The 19,586-nt window shown below is 42.9% G+C and overlaps 1 protein-coding gene across 5 annotated transcripts in view; it reads left to right on the top strand.

Annotated features, from left to right (window-relative positions):
* The window catches only part of IKZF2 (IKAROS family zinc finger 2), a 109,265-nt gene that overhangs the window by 70,609 nt on the left and 19,070 nt on the right, over positions 1-19,586 (top strand). For 3 of the 5 annotated variants that reach the window (XM_021537213.3, XM_077785192.1, XM_077785191.1), the window contains one exon: positions 1,329-1,496. The exons of the other annotated variants lie outside the window; for them this stretch is intronic. In XM_021537213.3, coding sequence (XP_021392888.1) covers positions 1,329-1,496 — 168 coding nt within the window. The remainder of the gene's footprint in view (positions 1-1,328; positions 1,497-19,586) is intronic. 5 annotated transcript variants of the gene reach the window in all.

Below are 19,586 nucleotides of genomic sequence, written 5' to 3'. Positions count from 1 at the left end.
AATCTGATGATCAAGACCTTGTTGAGCTGCGGCCGTGCTTAGTGTAGACATTGGGTAATGCTTTAATTTGAAAGAGGGTTTTAAAATCAGGTATATATGGAAGAAATTCTTCCCTATGAAGGCAGAGAGACCCTGGCACAGGTTGCCCAGAGAAGCTGTGGCTGTCCCATCCCTGAAAGTATTCAAAGTCAGGTTGGATGGGATTTAGTGCAATCTAGGATAGTAGAAGGTGTTCCTGGCTATATCAGGGGGTGGAGCTGGATGGGCTTTAACATCCCTTCCAACCCAAACTGTTCTGGAATTCTGTGATCTAAAATCCAGCTGCAGTAAGGCACTTGGATAAGTGACTAGCACAAGTATGTGTTTGTGTTCAATTGATCTGCTCAGCAGGACATAAGCAGGTGCTTAGAGCTGACTGCCTGTGCAAGGCTGCTGGAACACTCTGACTGTCCTCAACAAATGTTGATATAGAGTATGGTTTTGATAATGTTCCAGAAGGCCTGTGTGAGTTCATCAGGGGTTTTCCTCGAAATATTTTTTTTTTTTAAAAAGGTGGGTTTTTTTAATGGACCCAATCCCTACTGTCTAAGGCAAATATGAAGGCTTAACATTAAAATAAGTTCTGGATGTGTGTGAGAGTGTGTGTGAACACACTGGATGAAGTCATAGGGTAAGGTCTAGGGTTTCTGTTAGTTTTTCATAAAATCAGTCTTTTTAATTTGTTTTATGTAGAATGCAAATTTGCTTGCTTTACAGTTGAATGGTATAAGATTTTTCTCCACTTTCAGTACTGCCCAGAGCTTGCAACCTTGATCCTCACTCGCATCCATGCCCTCCATGTCACTCTAGCAATGCAAAACAGCCTTTAAAAAGGACTGTCAGTTAAAGTATAACGCAAGCGAAAGGTTTGGTTTGAACCAAAGAACACCTTTGCTAAGGTCCAGTTGTTATGATGAGTTCTGAATACTTATATGGATTGGACCTATATTAAAAATAAGTGCAAAACCATAGAAGTAAATACTGCAAAACCACAGCTATGGATCTAAATTTTCAGCAGAGCTCATCTTTTATGAAGAATAGAAGCTCTGAGGTGAAGAACTTTCAAGAAAACCAGGAAGCATTTCTCACCTCAAGGAAAGAGCCTCAAATCACTATTGGAGGCTTTGCCCATTGTGCAAAAGAAACGGCCTCTGACTTTAGAAGTGCCGTGTGATGGTGGTGGTGGGGACTGTACCCATGTGCAATGGCACTGGTACAGAGTGGGAAAGTGGCCTCTGTGCATCCTCCGATGTGTGTTGACAGCTCTCTCCCTTCCCCTTCCCTTCCAGGTGAACGCCCCTTCCACTGTAACCAATGTGGAGCTTCTTTTACCCAGAAGGGGAACCTGCTGAGGCACATCAAGTTGCACTCTGGGGAGAAACCGTTCAAATGTCCCTTCTGTAGCTACGCCTGCCGGCGGAGGGACGCCCTCACAGGACACCTCAGGACACACTCTGGTGAGCCCACCTTGGCTTCTCCTCACACCTCTTCCTTCCTTTATCACTACAGTCCCAGTGCAGCAGGTAGTGAAAATAAAGTGTAGCTCTGGGTCTGTACCGTCCTCTTTAGAGAGTGCAGCTCTCAACTTTGGGAAAGCCTTGATGTGAATCAGAAAAGTTGTGGTTCAGCCACACCTCTCCTTTTGTGTAACTGAGCTCCTCTGCTGATGCTATCGCATTTCCCTCTCAGTGTCTCCTTGGGTGTATCCCGGCTTCGCTGGCAGATTGTTTTGACATTCTGGGCCCCAAAGTGGCTGTGAAATTCCAGAGATCACAAAGAATAACTGTGGGCTCTTGGAAGTCAGCTTTGCAGTTCATACCCATTTCTTCATCTAATAAATGCCATATGCTGGTTGAGTTCAAACTTGTTCATCTTTCAAAGCCCTCTAAATTGCATTTTTGATTCAGTTAGATCTTGCTGTAAAGTCCTAGCTCATGGCAGCCACGGCAATCACCTTTAGAGCTGAAGTTGGTCAAGAGAGACTGGGTTTCTCTTTCCTTGTTAAGTCATAGGATCATGTCTGTACCAAGTCTACATGATACAGTTCCTTGAGAAGTTGTTCAGAAGTGCCTGTCTCATAGCTGCGTGCTGGTGGTCGTGTGGGAGCCCCAGCTGTGGTTTTAGTCCCTGTCCCTGCACCAGGGGGCTGCATTCTGCCCATTCACTCATCTGTGCAGGACTCCTGAGTAAGATCTTCCCTTTCTGCGTTTGTATCTCATGAATGTTCAGCTTGTGTGTTTGGGCCATTTATAAGAGGCTGTGTGTTCAACTGTTGAATTAGCAGAGATAATTGGACTGGTTGCAAGTGGCAGCATTACAGATAAACTTCTTTGAGGTGTTAGCAAGTGTGTGACTACTGAAATACAGTGGTGGAAGTACAACTGCAGGCAGAAATCCTGCACGAGTTTCCTGACTCTTTATATGTATTCTTCTCTAGAGTCAGCCTCACTTCAGTAGGTGTTTCTGTTTTAGGAGCATTGAGTTGGTCTTAGGATACAGAGTTGCTTTTGGCATTTCCATGAGTAGGAAAGGGTAAGCTAGTAAGCTTCTTCAAGTAGATTTGGGAGCATGCAGGATGCTGTATTGATGGAAAATGCTGACAGAAAGCTTTCAACTTCCAGGGGAGTACAAGAGTCGGGACTAGGCTGTGAGAGAATTGCTGGAGCTGGATTTGATTTGTAGGGAAAATGTCAGTAAGGAAAATGTCTGTGGAACTGTGACATTTTCACACATCTGACAATAACTGTAGTTTCAACTGGAAATTTAAAAAGAAAACAGAACACAATGCAAATGTTCACAATTAAAACAAAAAGGGAGTTGTGACAAAAGCATATCCCATATTACCAAACACAAACATTGCAGCTGAAGACTTCACAATATGAATATAGATTTTGTTACCTAGATACTGCCATTGACAGAGATTGTTCTTCCTGTGGGAAGAATAAGTGTGTTCTGATGGTTCTGTCTTTTGTGTGAGGATGAAATGTAAAAGTGTGTGATTTTCAGAAGGCACCTAAGCAGCTTGGCACGAGTTTCCCTAGAGCTCCTTCCCTGACTTAGCCATGCTCAACTCTGCTGAGTTTGTAACTTTAGGCTTTGTTTTCAGTGGAGAAAGCGTCACCCCTCTAAGCACTCAGATACAGCAGGTTTCAGCACAGGGCCAGCAGGAACAGACAAGTGCTCTCACAATACTCTCTAAGGCAGTTCTTAGAATTCTTAGCATTCATAGGTGAAGAGTTAAAGTCTGCATTATTACCCTAAAACCTGGTATCCCCCTGCACAAAGGTGAAATGCCACTCTGACCACGGGCATGGAAGTTAAGGTGTCTGTCCCTGCCATGTAAGCACGTTGGGCTGGCTTATGCACACCTGGATCATGGAGAAGATGGGTAGATGTCCCCAAGGGACTTTAAACAGTTTGATATCAGTGTGCTAAACAAGCATTCTGTGCTTTCATAAAGTACACATCAAAGTCTGTATGTAGGCCTGGAAGGTGGAGCAGATCCAGCAGCTGTAGTGAAGATCTTTTCCAACCCAGATGATTCTATGACTTTGTCAATGTTTACATCTTCTGCTATTTCTGACAAGGAAAGAGGATATCTGATAAAATATAGAAAGAAGAGGTTGAAAACTGTTTTGAAATATGAGACTTCAAGACAGTTTCAATCTGGTACACTTAGTGTCTACATTGAGGTGAGTCTGAATATATTTTTGTAAGAGGAAAGCTCTTTAGATCACATCCTCAGCTGATGGAGATTGGAATTACAACCTCTAAGTAAGGAGAGTACTTCTGTTTTGCACCAGCTGAGAATCTGGTGCACAATTTCATAAATGCAACACCAATTCCCTTTTTTGTTAATGTATGTATATTATTTTCCTACTTAAATAAGACTTCTTTTAATTAAAAGAAAACAACAAAAAAAAACCAAAACAAAACAAAACAAAAAAACAAGCAAAACCCCTTGATCTTTTCTCCTTCCCAAGAAGGTTTAAAATACTATGGGAGGCAAATTATGCAATAAAGGAATTGAAGAATTCTGCCTTAGCTCTTTTTTTTTCTCAGTTAGTTTGACTTGTGGATTTCAGAGTACTTTTCTTGTGTCACCACTTAGTGACATCTTCTCACTGCTGCTTTTTAGTCAGTTCTTCCTGTGCTTAGTGAAGTTTTCAAACAGTACAACAGGAAAAGTAAAAAAAATAAGGAAATGTAGATGCAAATAGAAATTAGTTGAAGCATCTCTGAGATATCTGAAGTAGCCAATACTTACTAGTAAGTTAAAAATAATTACATTTTTTTTATTTGGATTGATGTTTGTTCATGCTTTGTAATGTTATTTCCTGTTAGTTTGAAAATGTTTCTGAGCATCACAATCTACGTTTTACCTCCTCTTCTTGTGCAGAATCATATCTTACCATGTAAGTGTTCCCAGGTTAACAAAATATTGCTTTGTATCTGTAATGTATCTGTAATGCTGCTACTGCTGTTTAGTCCTAAATAATTAAGGACTTATCTTGCAGTGATTTACTCCTGCAGTTATTTACCTTTTATGGACATACAGAGTTCTGATGAACTTTGTCTGTATTTTCCTCCCACATGCAGCTGCTTTGGTTTCAGGAATATAATGATGCCTTCAGGACATCAGTAGGATAATGCCTGGGGAGAGATTCATGTGCAGAATTACACTAAGAGTGGGCATGTACCTCAAGGTACTTACAGGACTTTCAGGTGTTTTCAGAATTAACTCCATAGTTCCACAACCTACCTAATGTAAGAGAAGTGCCAGAGAGAGCTTCCAGAATGGAAATGTAAGGCTGTGGAGTGCTGGGGCAGAAGTTGATAGCCCCTTCCTGCAGGATGCACTGGATAAATCAGCAGGGATTGGCTTCACCTTGCCTGGCTTTTACTATGTTAAAGGGAAAAACATCCAGGCAAAGCCAATCTGCTGATGGCATTCACAGAGTACCTGCTATCTCAGCCCGAGACATGCCTGTCTTCTCCATCCCCTCTGGAACTGCACATCAAAACAATAGCAAAGACAAACTATATGAGAAGAATTCTGCTGTAGGCAGTTAATGAGCAAGCTGTTTTAGGGAAGGCAGCTGAATCTGACAGGTCAATCTGATGGTTAAAACCATCCAGATGCTGACCTCTATGCTTTGAAAGGTATGACAGCCTGATGCTGTTTACCCCCAAAAGCCAGGCATCCTCAGATGGGCACATAAACTTAGCAGTTAGGTTTTGGCATGGATTTCTCTTGTGTCTAAAATGGAGCTGAGTCGGCCCTCCCCTCATAATGCTATTGTAAACATAAATGTTCTGACAGGGCTTGAAAAAGTCAAGGCTGCAGTGATGAGCAATGTGGAAGAGCCCATAGCAAACACAGGCACCTGAGTTTTCAGAGCAGGACTTGGGCAGTAAGTGAGAAATGGGGGATGGGATCACTTGCTAAGGAGAAAACAAAACTCAGAATCGGTTTTGAGTGAGTGAGAATCATCCATCCATTGCACTGTGTAAGGATGATCCTGTGTGCCAATTGTTTAGTGCTTAAAAGGCTGTCTCATCATGTTTGTCCACACAGACTGTCCACATGGACTTTAATTCTAGAATTTCCTGATTTTTCTTTTTAATTGGCAGCTTCAGTCATATTTGTTACTGTGGGAGTATGTAAGTGTTATTCATATATGAATGCAGTTTTGCTGTCTGTTTCTTCCTAAAAAAATGGGTAGTCAGTTTATTTTTTTTCACAGAAGATTGTCCTCACAAAACATTTCAGAATTTGCTTTGAAGCTACTACTTCCCTGTTCAGAAAGTGTCCCCTCCAAACAATTTTTTTGCTTTTAAGAAATATTTTTCTTCCCCATCTTCCTCCTGCATTGCTGCTGCATGTTGTTTGTTTGCTCTCCAATAGCACTGAACTAATGGTACCCCTTTATTTGCAAAAGAAAAGCAGAAAGCCTTTGTTTTGAAAAGAAGAGCTTAGGCAAAAACTCCAAAAAGCACAACCTTACCAAACCACGTACACTGTGCAAGATGAAAGGCACATATAATTAAACAGGAAAATGCCTCATTCATGGAAACTCTTTCTATATTTGTTAGTTAGCCAGTCCATCTTTGTCATGTCTTCTTTTCCACAAGGACTTTCCTTTCAGCCCTGCTTGGGTGGCAGTGAGCCATCCCAGGTGTGCCCACACGCCTGGTGTTGGATGGCAGACCTGAGGAGTGCAATCTGTGTGTGCAGCTGTGACCAGAGGCAGAAGGAGCCTGTTCCTCAATCCTGATGACATGCCTGTGTCAATACATGTCTGGGGGAGCCCCACTTCTGAGCAGCTCATTTTGGCTGTCCATGAGTTCCCCCCTGTGAAAAGACTGTGAGAATTACTGAAACAGTAGCAAGCATGGTTATTAAGAGTAATTAAGTCAATGCTTTAAACTGCTCTTTTTCATCATGAGGGAACTTTTGCCACTATTAACATCTACACTCTTAAAAGGCCCAGTTTCTACTCTTTGACCATGTTTTTGAGGATGGGAATGTCATAATTATATTAATCTTGTGATCTCAAATTCTCATTACACTCTGAACTGACTCAAACACTTTGTGAATGGGGAAAAAATTCAAAGCAGACACACAGGATACTATCTGAAAAATCAAACATGTATATGAAGAGGCAAGGGGCTATTCTGTATACAAATGTGATTTCTCCAAATAGGTTAGCAAACAGCATCTTCCCTCAGTTGTGATGAGCTGGTGGGTATTTATGCTGTTGATCTGGTACTTAGAGCTCTATTTAATCAGTCAGAGCTGCTCTTCCTCTCAGGTTTTCTTATGCTGTTTCAGTTAAACTCAGTGGAATTACCCTCGTCACAAAATCATTTTGGGTTTTCCTTATCAGGCTGCAGGTTCCAAAGCGCTGTGAGCATGTGCACAATCCTGCAGCAGCCCTGCTTCTTCTCATTACTGCTTCCAGCACCTAGAGGCCTTCACTGCATGCTGGAGAGAGTCTAAAATCTCTGATATTCTGCTTTGCTTTTATTTGTGTGTGCATTTTTAGAGGTAAGCTCAAAATATGTACGGGGTAGGAGTTTGCTATGCCAAGGTTTTATGCCCTGGGGATCCTTGTTTAAAATTGAATCCTCTGTGGAGCCTTCTTGTATCCCATGCATTGCTAGAGCCCCACCTGGACTTGATCCTTGGGGTGGAGGGGTCTTCATCTCCAGAGCAACTACTGTAATAAATAACTGGTATTGACTATATGGAATGATTATCTTTTATGCTCAGGATTATCTCAGTATAGAAGCTTGGTCTTTTCTACATAATTACCACTGAGAAATCAAAGAAATCTTTAATTTAAAGATGCTGTAGGTTCTTGATCATTCCAGGAAAAGTACATTTGGTCTTTGTTTTCAGGGCAACTTGTGAAAAGATATGGTTCCACCCAGAGCAAGGAGTGTTCACTTTTATGTTTTGGTCTTGAAATTCCATGAAGATTCCCCCTTATCTGCTGTTGTTTAGGAATCAGTCTTTAACTCTTGATCTTCCTTCTATTCCAACAAGAGGCGTAAATTCGGGAAATCTGCTTTTGACAGATGAAACAGAGAAACAGGAGTGGTCCTGGCAAACAAAGGTAGATGGGCTGTGTACCAACCTCATGAATCCCTCTCTCTCTTAGGACTAGGTATCAACTTTTCTTCCATTCCCGTCTGGAGTGTGTGACTGAGACAGCAGGAGCAGGTGCCCTGCAGCTCCCTGTAACTTGTGGTGCCCCAGTGCAAGCAGGTGAGGTGGTGGCACTTTCAGTGCCTCAGTGCTCCCTTGTAAATTGGCTCCTTAGGGACTTCCCCCTCTCCTAGAGATCACAGGCACCAGCTCCATGGAAGCATTCTTGTTCTTGGTGTCAGTTCACAGCAAGATCAGCGGGTGCTAGGGTTTGTCCTGATGTTTTTAAGACAGGTCCCTCCTGCTGCCTCTCTCAGTGGACCATAGCTTTGCCAGGTCTACCAGCAAGTCCTCTGCAGGGCTTGGAGGTAACCAGGCTCTTGTTTAGGCAGGAGCATCGCAGTGTAAGATTCACATGGGGTTCTCTCTCATCAGTTGTGACCGGTTCATTCCTGATGAATTACCCATGCAAGGATGGAAGCTTGTGTTTGGGATGAAACTGCTGACATCAGTTTTCTGTGTGTCTCCCATCTCCCCTCCATGTTAGCAATTCACATCCTGGCATCTTTACCCGGATTTGTCCCTCTCTGTGTTGCCTCAGGCTGCATGGAATGGAACAAAGCACCTGGTCCTGCACTTCTAGGGTACAATTTGGAGACTGCACAGGCCTTTCTCTGCTGCTGCCAATTCCTAGGCCAGCCTTGCTGTTCTGGCACAGCAAAGAGAGTGCTTTCTTTTTCCTCTGGGCTTTTATTCTGCCACAGTACTATATGTGGGATTTCACTGGCATCAAAAAAGCATGAATGTGGTAAGACTTCTGCATATAGAGCAGCAATGCTTCTAAACACCATGCCTAACCTGTTTTTTAAACATCCAGAGAGACTGCTTCTGTTGCCTCCCTAGGGAGACAGTTCTACTTCCCATCTGCTTTTTATAACTGTGACTCTCGTCCTGATATTTGACCTTAACTATTCTTTATTTTGGTGCAGATTATTGCTCTTTCTAACACTGTCTTTTGTGACTCTGAGTAATTCCTGTGCTCAGTTTGCACTATGATAGGCTGTAGTCATACATGTAGCATTGATTCTGTTCTAGTCTGTCTTTATCTTCTAATCCTCTAGTTTCTTTTTTATTACTAATTTTGAATGTTTTTGCTACCCTTATTCACTTGTTTATGAGGGAACTAAATTACAAAGTCATTTGATGCTTTGGAAACGGGGGCCAGTACAGATGCAGACCCCTTAACGTTATCTCTGCCTCAGTTGCCTGCCAGTAAAATGGAAATAAAGAGCATTTCTCCACCTAGCTGAGATGGTGAGAGGGCAGCACGTGGGAATTGTGGCAAGGCACAAATGTATGCTGCAATGAAGGTCATGTAAGTACATCGTAGAGTACTCAGTGGTGCTGGTGCCCCAGCTGCACAGTGCTGTACATGATCTCCTTAGGTTCACTTAGCCTTTGTGTAGTAGTGAAACGAGATAATTACAAAGTGGAAGGAATAATAACTTTGTATTGTTACCATAACCACTGAGGTATTAGACCCTGATACCAGTGTGATTATCTCAGACACAATAGTAAGGTGATTATTAATAATACTAAAGGACTTACTACTTAGCCTGCAATTTTTGCGTCATTTCTTTAAAAACCCCTATCTATTCCATCAGCCTCAGGCCTGTGTGAAGTTGGTATGAGTTGTTGCCTCCTTGTTATCTGTTTTTCAGTGATGAGAAAATGAAGCAGGAAAACCCCCATGAGACCCAATTTGCAAATTCAGGGACCTAAGCACCAAGGTAGCTTTGTGTGCATCACTTGTCTTTGTGCACCAGAACTGCTGCGGACAGGCTGGCAGGTGAGACTCTAGTAGCTCAGGTATTTAAAGATCTGTAGTCCTTTGCTCCTTTCAGTTCCAGCTAGAAACAGTTCCCTTGTTTTTCTTGTCACCAGGGATTGTTTCAGAAATGCAGTATTTTTATGCTCAAGTTAGCACATGTACATACAAACCCAGGATTTAAGATGCAGGTGTTGCTTCTGCAAGGATTTGGGTGTCTCATTGTGTTAGGATAAGCTGGAGGGACATGATGCAGCACACCAGGAGCCCTCCTGGTCCAGAGCCAGCCACTGAGGTATCTGCAGTGGGTTTTGCAGAGATTCAAGAGGTGACAGAGAATTTTCTCATGCAGTTGAGATGTAAACATGGTTTAGATGTGACCAAGGCACATCTCAGCAAAGCCTAGACCAGTTTTGAGCTGCAAATATCACAGCAGCTCTAAGGAGCAAATGCTTGTTGGGTTCTTTTTGCTCCCTGAGAAAATTATTTTCAAGGGCAACAGGCTTCTGCATATCGTCTGGGGGGAGAGGAGACACAGCATTTGGAGATGGCCTTTGTCAGTTACTGAAGGAGTTTGTGAAACCTTTCAGCTTGAGACTGTTTGAGCTTGGAACCCTGCAGTGGTGTGAGGCCTTCTTTCATTGATATCTTGGAGCAGTGTTACAGGGCAGTGTGACAGGGAGAACCACCCCTGACATTTTTGACGGCATATGTTTTAAGGTGTAAAGAGGTATTTTTGCCATCTGGAAAGGAACCCAAGAGAAACTAAAGGGGGACAAAAATAACCCATAACCCACGCCACAGCAGAGTTGAGGAAAGATGCTCCTGATATACTCTCCTGAGCTCTCAGCAGCCTGTAATTATGAATTGGCTTACAGCTAAGGTATTGATGGATATCACTCAAGAAGGAAAATGAGAATGTCTAGATTTTTTTTAGAGTGAACCTGTACTGAACTCTGTGTGACTCTCCTCCTATTTATAACCCTGTGTGAAGTTCAAGGAAACTTGTCCTGGAGGTTTCCCATGAGAGGGAACTGTGTTTTTACCTGACTAAAGCTCTCTGGATATTTTCCCATTTTTTATTTGATCTAAGTGTGAACTTTCTCCACCCTCTGCCCCTCCTTCCCTTCTGGAGTGGTTAGAGAGGTTGATTGCAGCCAGGATTACACAAGAGATGCCAGTTGCACACATGTTTTGCATAACTGCACTGTGTTGATTTCAGACAGGGTGCCCCAAGTTCCCTCCCTGCCTTGCAACAGCAAGTCAAGATCTCTATCTTCATTCCTGAAGCTGGAGAAATGCTGGTGAGGCCCTGACTATTGAACCTTTGACAAAGAGCACCTGGATGGGACAGAGCTATCCCTGTGGAAGGGCCTCTACTTAGAATTTCTTTGGGCTCTTTGTGCAAGAGGTACTGCCACTGGGAAGGGCTGCAAGTGATCTGTGCCAGCTGCTCTGTGTTAAGGGAATGTGCTCCCCAAGCACATGTTCTTTCCTTCTATTCCAGCAAGAGGCATAAATGTTCTCATGTACTCCGAGACGGCCAAGAACCTCTCCTGGGGAGAATCCTAACTGGAAAATTAAGACAGGCTCATCCCAGTGTTCATTTTGAGACGAGTTCAGATGTGGCTTTTATCTTTAGAAGCAGTGAGGTCTTCTTGGTTTCAGTGAGAATCAGGGGCTTTGACAGCCTAAGCCCTAACCTGTGTTCCTGTTCCTTTTGCCAGGAAATAGGTAGATACTTTCCTCCTCCTGCCTCATTTATTTGGAGTGTAAGTCAGGACCAAACTGGATGGGGCTTTGAGCAATCTGGTCTAGTGAAAGGTGTGCCTGCCCATGGCAGGGGGGTTGGAATGGGATGATTTTCCATCCCAAACCATTCTGTGATTCCGTGACAACAGCACAGCGTCCCCCCCCAGCCAAACAGAGCTGGGGACAGAGCTGGCCTTACAGCTGGCCAGAGCCCAGATGATTTAAGGGCTTCAAGGTCTTTCTAAAAAATAAATCACATGCAAAAAATACACTGTGGAGAATCCAATGTTGAGATTTTTGTATAGAAAAGTGACATGGGCCATAGACTCTCTCTCACTTGGATACCCTTCATGTGCCTGCTTTTTGCTCGTTTCCTTGGAGACAGTGTCTTGTCTGAGAGCAGTTAGCCTTGGCTAGGAAAGGCCTGACATTTCTGGTTTGTGGGATAAAGCTGTGCTGATGAATTTTCCAACAACCACAGAGGCAGGATTTAGTACAAACATAAGCAGTTCTCTGAGCAGGGTTATCATGTGGGCATCTCTAATACCCCTCTGGGGACACCACTGAAGTCCCTGGTGTGAAAGCAGGGTTCAAAGATCCTCGAGGAGAGCCCAGAGATCCCTGTCCCCCAGGTATCAGAAACGTTTGACAAATTTCTCCCTTCCCTTTCCTTCTTCCAAAGAGCTGAGTCAGCTGGACTGGCATGTCTGGAACTCTGTGGCAGCGGAGCAGGCAGTCTGCCAGCAGCATTACACACTGCATCCAAAGGAACACGTCACTCCTCTCTCTCTATTTTTTTTTTTCCCTTTGCAATCCCCACCCTCTCCCTTTTATTTTTCCTTGTTGATCCGTGTAGGTGAGTCAGAGAAACCTGCTCATCCACAGCCTGTTCCTTCTTGCCAAATCCTGGAGCAGCACTCCCAGTTCTTGTTGGGTGTCAGGAATAGGTTATGAAAACAAAAATTGATACAGTCAGTGTACTGGGTATGGAGCCCATAGTCTAAATTCACACTGAATGTGCCACTTAGAATAGCTTCCTAATCTTTTATAGGAGACACCTTATTCTGTAGTTCATATAAAATATTAGTTTTATTCCTATAAAGCACCAGGATGGAACAGGGAGATTATTTAAGGCATAAATTGGAGAACATCTGGGGAGAAAATCCATCTTAATTCTGAAGTTTGAAGCAATGGAAGAGTGGAAAATTTCAAGTAGGAAATCAGGTAGTTCATGGAACTGGTTTTCACTGACGTTTTGGTATCAATTGTAGTTTTACTAATCTGAAGAAATTCCATGGATAGTGCCACATTTCCTCAGAGTTTGCACTATTGGATGAGTTTCTGACCCCAGGAATTCAAACATCACGAATCTGGGTTCCCATATCAGATTCTTACAAATAAGAATGCAAGGTGATAAACTGCCTTTTTATTGACTTTACAATATTTATTTCATGAGTGGGAAGGGAGTGAGCAAGCAAACATGCAAGGTAACTTTTCCCCTTTGGTCAGCTGACTCAGGAGCCAGGTGTCTAACTTGGGGTGAAATTCCAGGTGTTGGTAAGGCTGTAGGGCCAGGTGTGTCTCACTATCCATAGCTACATTTCTATCAGGCAGCATCAAACCTTGATTTTTGGCATCTCGTGTTGGAATGAAGCTGTTCAGCTGCAGGAAAAGTGCTTTGTTGGACTTTTATGTGCCATAGTAAAATGTCCATGTTAGCTATATTGTGAAAAAGGTATCCATTATGTTCATATGGTCTTCTACAAGTAGGAAGTTTGTTCCAAGAGCTAAAAATGAGCCAACTTTGAGAGGCTGCAAGTACAGTTCTGGCTGAGACGCACAAGATTTCTGCCTTGATCAGCATGAAATGCTGGAGTGCAGGCCCTGGGACAGGATCACACCATGGTGAAGAGAAGGGAAAGGCCATTTTGTGTCAGGTCACCAAGATGACTTTGTGTCAGGTCACCAAGGTGACTCTTGGTGAGATGCAGTCATTTCTCTGCATTCCAGCCCAAGAAAAGAGGAGAGGAAGGTTTACTGTCCAGCCACCTTCTGCAGGGGGAGGAACCCAGAGGGCCAGCAGAAAGGAACTTAACAAAGGCAAGACATCAGTGTTGCAGGTGGGAATGAACTTCTAAATTCCCGTCTGCTGACTCATAAGATTTTCCACACAAATTAAAATAATAGATGTAAAAAAGATTTTTTTTTTTTCTTCTAGGTATTGAGGAACAGGAGAATTTACATATTTTCACTCTTGATTCAGACTTCTGGGTGAAATCACATATTTCAAAGAGCCTAGTGTAGCCTTCAGTTTGATTTTTTTTTCCTCATCAAATGTAGTTAAGTATATTCAAGAGTTTCCTAAATTCCCTGCTTTTGTAGGAAACCTTCTTAAAGCATTTTTGGATGCTTAGAAAGCTATTTTCTGTTGTCCAGCTTTTCTGTCTTTACTTTCAGCCTAAGCAGCTACTTTTTCTTCCCTTCTTTTCTTTTTCTTCCTTTTTAATTTCACACCCATATTTAATTCCCTTACATTTTGTCAGCCTCCCTTTCAGTCACAATTAGTTTCTGAATCTATCCAGGACTTGTAGTGCAAAGCTAATTGCACCAAAAAGGAAACATCCTAAACCCCCAAATCTTTCCTTCCTTCCTCCCTTTCTACTCATTCTCTCTGCTGAACAAACCTAAAAAATCCTGGGTATTAAGAAGTACTCTGAAATTGTTGGTTTTTATTTTTTGTATTGGAACAAACAACTAACAACCCCCTCCCCCCCAAAAAAAACAAAACCCACAAACAACAACACCATGTAGGAAAAATATTGAGACTAATGGGAATTGCAAAATTTTATTACTTAGAAAATATTAATCTAGCTGCAATATCAGATCTTGATACTTGATGTAGAGGTTTGTGCTAGAACAGAAGCTGTCCAGTATCTCAGATTCCTCTCCTAAAGGACCCCATCATCCTTTAACGGATACCTTTACTGTTTTTTTTGCTGTGCTGAGATCTGTTTTTACAAAATGGTCATGATTTCCTCCTGCCAAATACTGTGGTTAATTTTGACTGTGGAGCAGTAAAGACCACTGGAGTGGGTGAGAAAAGTCCCACCTTTATTTCAAGCAGCTCTTCATTGTTGGTGATAAACACACATGTTGTGAGGCAGAGAGCAAGATCAGGGGATGGGAAAGCTGCACAGGTGGAAGGAGAGAGTCAGCTCTCCTGCTGTTTGACCTCATTTGACCCTGGTGCAAGACATGGCCAAACTGCCTGCCTGAACAGCAGATCTTGATGAGGGTAGCATGAAGGCATGGGCCACACTGATTCCTGGGCAGCTAGAAAAGTGTGAATAACAATTTTCATGTCCCAAAGGAGCCCATTAGTTTCACAGCCTGACCTGCTTTTGGAAACAAGGTTTCCTTCAATGTTGGCCTTGATCAAAATAAATGAAAACTCCCAACATCAGTGGTGAGGAAAAGAAGAAGAGCTGTCAGTATTACTCTGCCCAAGTTGCTGTTATCTTCATGACAGCTTGGTCTTAATTGTCTGTTTCCAAAACTTTGTTTCTGACAGTGACAAGAAAAGGGAAAACTTGCAGGAAGGGAGTATGTTCTTCCTACCTGCTAATACAAGACATAAAACTGAAAGGTGCCAGGTGCTAAAAGATGCTTTTTCTCACACAGGAGCATGTAGGTGGAACAGGGGAAATCATTGCCACAGGATGAGAAGAAATGAGTTAAAGGGCTTGCTCAGAGATTTTATGCAGGAGAAAACTTACTTATTGTTATAGTGAAAGCCAAACATGATGTCTCTCTATCTCCTGTTGTTTATGTAGTATAGGATACCTGGTAGCACTCTGACACTGCCTGCTCCAAATAATTCTTAGATTCTGTTGGCTTTGTAATGCTCAGGGGTTTCTGCAGGATATGCAAAGGGGCTGCGCTTGGGATAAATGCAAACTGCACACAGCTGATAGGAATTGGCTTCAGGCTATTGCTTCCATAAAGAAATCTGGCCCAAAATCTACATTAGTTTTACCCAAAGAGGAAACAAAAACCCCCCCAAACAAAAGCTCTTGTGAAGGGAGTGTTTGTCCAGCAGCATTCCTGATCTGCACCGAGGTGCCCACACCCTGCGCTGTCCCTGGGAGCTGTTCCTCCCCACCTGCAGTGGCACTGGGCTTGTGATGGATGACGTGTGGATCTCCAGGCACCTCCTGACATTCCTGCCGAGCTGTGGCACTGACAGGGAGTGGACAGGACAGGGCAGAGAGGAGCAACAGGCCAACTTAACTTGTTTTCATTTTACCTGCTCACTTTGTTGCTGGGGCAGGGTTAAAATGAAGACTAACCAACAGGCACATTTTGGAAGGTTAGCCTTGTGAACCAATTAATACTCTTCTTTATCAAGTCAACTTTATATAATGTTAAAGGTTTGAAGTGGAATGGAAAGTCACAGAGTTAAGGTTTAACCTCTTTCTTCAGCCTGTTCCCACCCACATCCAGATAGCATGGAGACATTGCAGGGTGGACTTTCCAAAGTGACCTCTTGTATTCCGTGGAAGGCCTCTACCCCATTTAAAAGTTAATGATGATAAACCTGGCTGCTTGTAAGTCACTTCGAAGCCAACCATGTGATAAAACACCAATTATTTGGTGGACTTCCTGGTTTGTGTTAGTTCATCTCAGCACCAGAGTACAATCTAAACAGAGTCCTTTTCTGATGTTATTTAAACATTTCAGAATCCATGTAGAATTCCTAGCAACCCCATCAGTGCTGGGGTTCTGGACTTTCTGGGACATGTTGGTGTGGGACTTGGACAGTGCGTCTGGGTCAGTGGCCTCACAGCATTAAGTGCAGAGCATTTGCACTTGAAATGTCCAAATATATGTGGGGAGGGAAATTAGAATGCTTTGTTGACATTAATATAAACTAAAAATTGAGTGTTAGGTTCCTTTTGTCAGATGTGAATGAAGCAGTTAAACAATGAGAAATATATGAGAGCTTCTATGTAGTGCAATACGTGTTTCTTGAGCCATAGAATTGGAGCACGTATCCATGAATTTCATCTCTTTCAAAACTAAATGCAACATTATTGTCCCTATCTGTGTTTTCCTTGATTTGGTGCATAGTTTATTTACATGTTTTCACATAGACAGGTACATTTTCCTTTGTTTTTTGCACATACACAGATATAACATACAAACCTGCAAAGTGAACAGGTGCTGCAGGAAAAAAATGTGCTGCATCTTCTGTTCTGCAAAAGAAAAAAAATAGGGTGTAAGATTCTTGATTTTTCTTGGTTTGAATGGGTGCTGCAAGATTGCAGCAGGAGCTGTGTGAATGTTTGGGCAATTTGGAAGATTTCAGTAATTCTGTGACTGTGCCAATGAAACAGGAGTTTGTTTGTTTGTTTATTTGTTAGACTTCTGGCACAAAAAGGGCACCTATTTATTTATAACTCTGGTGGCAGATTGAAACATTGTTTTATCTGTAAATTTCTGCAGATTAGTTAATAAGTAAATACAATCTAGTGAATCATATAACACAGCCACTAATAGCTGGAAAATAAATTAAAACATCTATTAAAGTAATAACAGGCAACGGGCAGAATCTCCTGAAGGTACAGATAAGGACCCAACCCTTTAAATGTTGTACCTGAGCACTGATATTTACAGATTTACTCTAGATTCTGGCTGTGTGGTTCCTATAGGAAGTGTATGGATAGGAAAAGTTTCTCCTGACTAGTGCATTTACTTCTAGCCAAGCTGTAGCTTGCATGAAGTCCTCAGGGTTTATGTATAATCTGGTGTTCAGCACTTGTTGTGGCAGATTGGGGGAGAGCTGAACACTGGTACAGTGCTCACTGCTTGCTGCTTGTTTGACAGTGCTGTAAACAACTGGCAGGTGGATGCAGGTGTCAAGCTGCTGGTTTGTGCCCTGGAGGTGTTTACAGGAGAGGCAGGCGTGTCTGGAGAGCACCGGGGTTGGAGGTGCAATGTTTTGCCGTTGTTTCACTGGGTGCTGATGTCCCACGAGTATCCAGCTGTGTTTCACTGCCAGCTGCAATAGGATGTGGTAGCTGTCGACAGAAATCAGTTATCATTGACTGCCACTCTGCAAAAACCTGCTTTTTGTTTGCTGAGAACCTCACAAAATGTTGTGGCTGTTGAACAGCCACGTATATATTAATTGCAATTGATAATAATGTTGACTGAGAGGCATTGGACCATGAGGTCATGAAGTCAGTTGAGTGCTCTGTTGTGAGCCCCAAGTCAAGACCTGTATGTAGGCTTCTCCTGTTGTACTGCTACCTTTTGGGTTTTGAACCTTTTGAGGTGTCCAGAAACCTTATTAAAAGCAAACCTACTTGTGTGATCTTCTCTACTGCATGATCTGGTGGTGACCCAGCCCTTTACCACATGGCCTCATGAACCCTAATACTTGGACCAAAATACATTCATCTAAAAGGTCCTTGTGAAATGGAGACATCAGAATTCCATGAGGTACAGAAATGTATCCGCATTACTTGAAACATACCCCAGGTATTGCTGCCTGTTCTTGGACTGGGAAAATTAATGTACAACTTTCATAATATGACTAGAGATTTTGTTCTTTATGAAAATTAGATTTTTTTAAGATGTTGCAGGTTGGGCTCTTATGAGAGGATGCACTTGACACTGTATGTCTCCAGTCCATGTGTTTGTGTCCTCTAGCCTTTATTTCAGATGTTTACGTGCTGTGACTTCTGCATGCAGGTTGCCTTGGACAATCTTGTCCTGACTGTGGGACTTGACCTTATTTCTGAAGTCCAGTATGTATGAGTATTGTGTGTGTGTGTAATCTCAAAGCATAAAAAAAAAAAAAGAAAAAGAAAAAAAAGGCAACGCATCAAAGAGCCCCCATGAATTTCAATTAACACATTTACAGTCATTAAGCACAGCAGTGAGATACAGCTTCAGAGTGGGAGGCAGTTCCCTTTGCAAAGCTACGTGCTGTTCAGAGCCAGCATGGGCTTAGGTCTCACTCTAATTTTTTTTTGTGATTAGCTCGTTCAGGGGTCTGTTATTCATGTAAATATTTTTGTGTGTGAGACTTTGAGCCAGGCAGCTCTAGACAAGCCGAGGTGCAGTGTTTAATTACAGTAGCGAGGCACAGCCACCGTGTAGCGTCTCCAGAGCCTCAGCCCTCCTGCTGCAGCCTCAGCTCTGCCTCGGCCCTCTCTGCCCCTCAGATCCTTGGCATGGGGAGCTGGAGGTGGCAAGGACAACAGCAGCTTTTCTTGCCACCTTCCTGCAGCTATTGCACCCTCTCTTTTTTGTCCCATGTGGGGTAAATGTCATCAAGCTCAGAGCATTTGACATCCCCCTGCGCTCAGTTTCCCAGTCTGAAAGGCCTCTGTGCCTCACCATGCCACATGTTGTTTCATTCCTGATTTGATTTTCTTATTGTTCCTCTGTTCTGTGCCATCCTAAGTATCTCCTCCCACTCTTTAATGTTCACTCCCATATCTAATATAATCACAGTGTATTATTAAGTCCTTCATTTCTCAGTAGAGGTACCAGTGCTATTTTTCTATGTCTCCCTACTTGTGAGTGCTCCGCAAAATTAGCCTCTGTGCATTTGGCAAAGTGCACAAGTTCATTTACACGCTGTGAAGAAGGGAATTATTACCTTAATCACACGTATGAATAATTGAAGCCCAGGAAATCAGAATAACTTGCCTGCAGTCACAAATTTGTAGTAACCAAGAGGTGAACTGTATGTTCCCTTGTCCCAACCCAGTGCCTTAAATCACATTTCCTACCTCTGTGTTAAAGCTGATTGTGCTCTGATAAGTCCCATGCAAGGCAAAGGGCTGCTTTGTAAGCCCTGTGTTACTGCAGAACAGTTCCCTTCACTTAGGCACCTTCCAGTTTGAGGGAAGAAAACAATTAGTGAATTAATAAAGTTGATGGAGGACTCACTGATATGCTGAGATGCTCAAATGCATCCAGGAAAGGGCGACAAGGCTGGTGAAGGGTCTAGAACACAACACCTGTGGAGAAGTGAGTGAAGGAACTGGGGTTGTTTAGCCTGGAAAAAAAGGAGGCTCAGGGGAGACCTAATTGCTCTCTAGAACTCCCTGAAAGGTGGCTGTAGTCAAGTGGGAATTGGTCTCCTCTCTCAGGCAACCACTGATGGGACAAGAGGACACAGCCTTAAGCTGTGCTAGGGGAAGTTCAGGCTGTACATCAAGAAAAAATTCTTCACAGAAGGAAATGATTGAGCATTGGGATGCCCAGGGAGGTGGTGGAGTCGCTGACCCTGGAGGT

Source organism: Lonchura striata, chromosome 8 (assembly GCF_046129695.1).
Source record: "Lonchura striata isolate bLonStr1 chromosome 8, bLonStr1.mat, whole genome shotgun sequence".
NCBI lineage: Eukaryota > Metazoa > Chordata > Aves > Passeriformes > Estrildidae > Lonchura > Lonchura striata.
The sequence above is the reverse complement of the archived record's forward strand: the minus strand, read 5'-3'. Positions and strand labels throughout refer to the sequence as shown.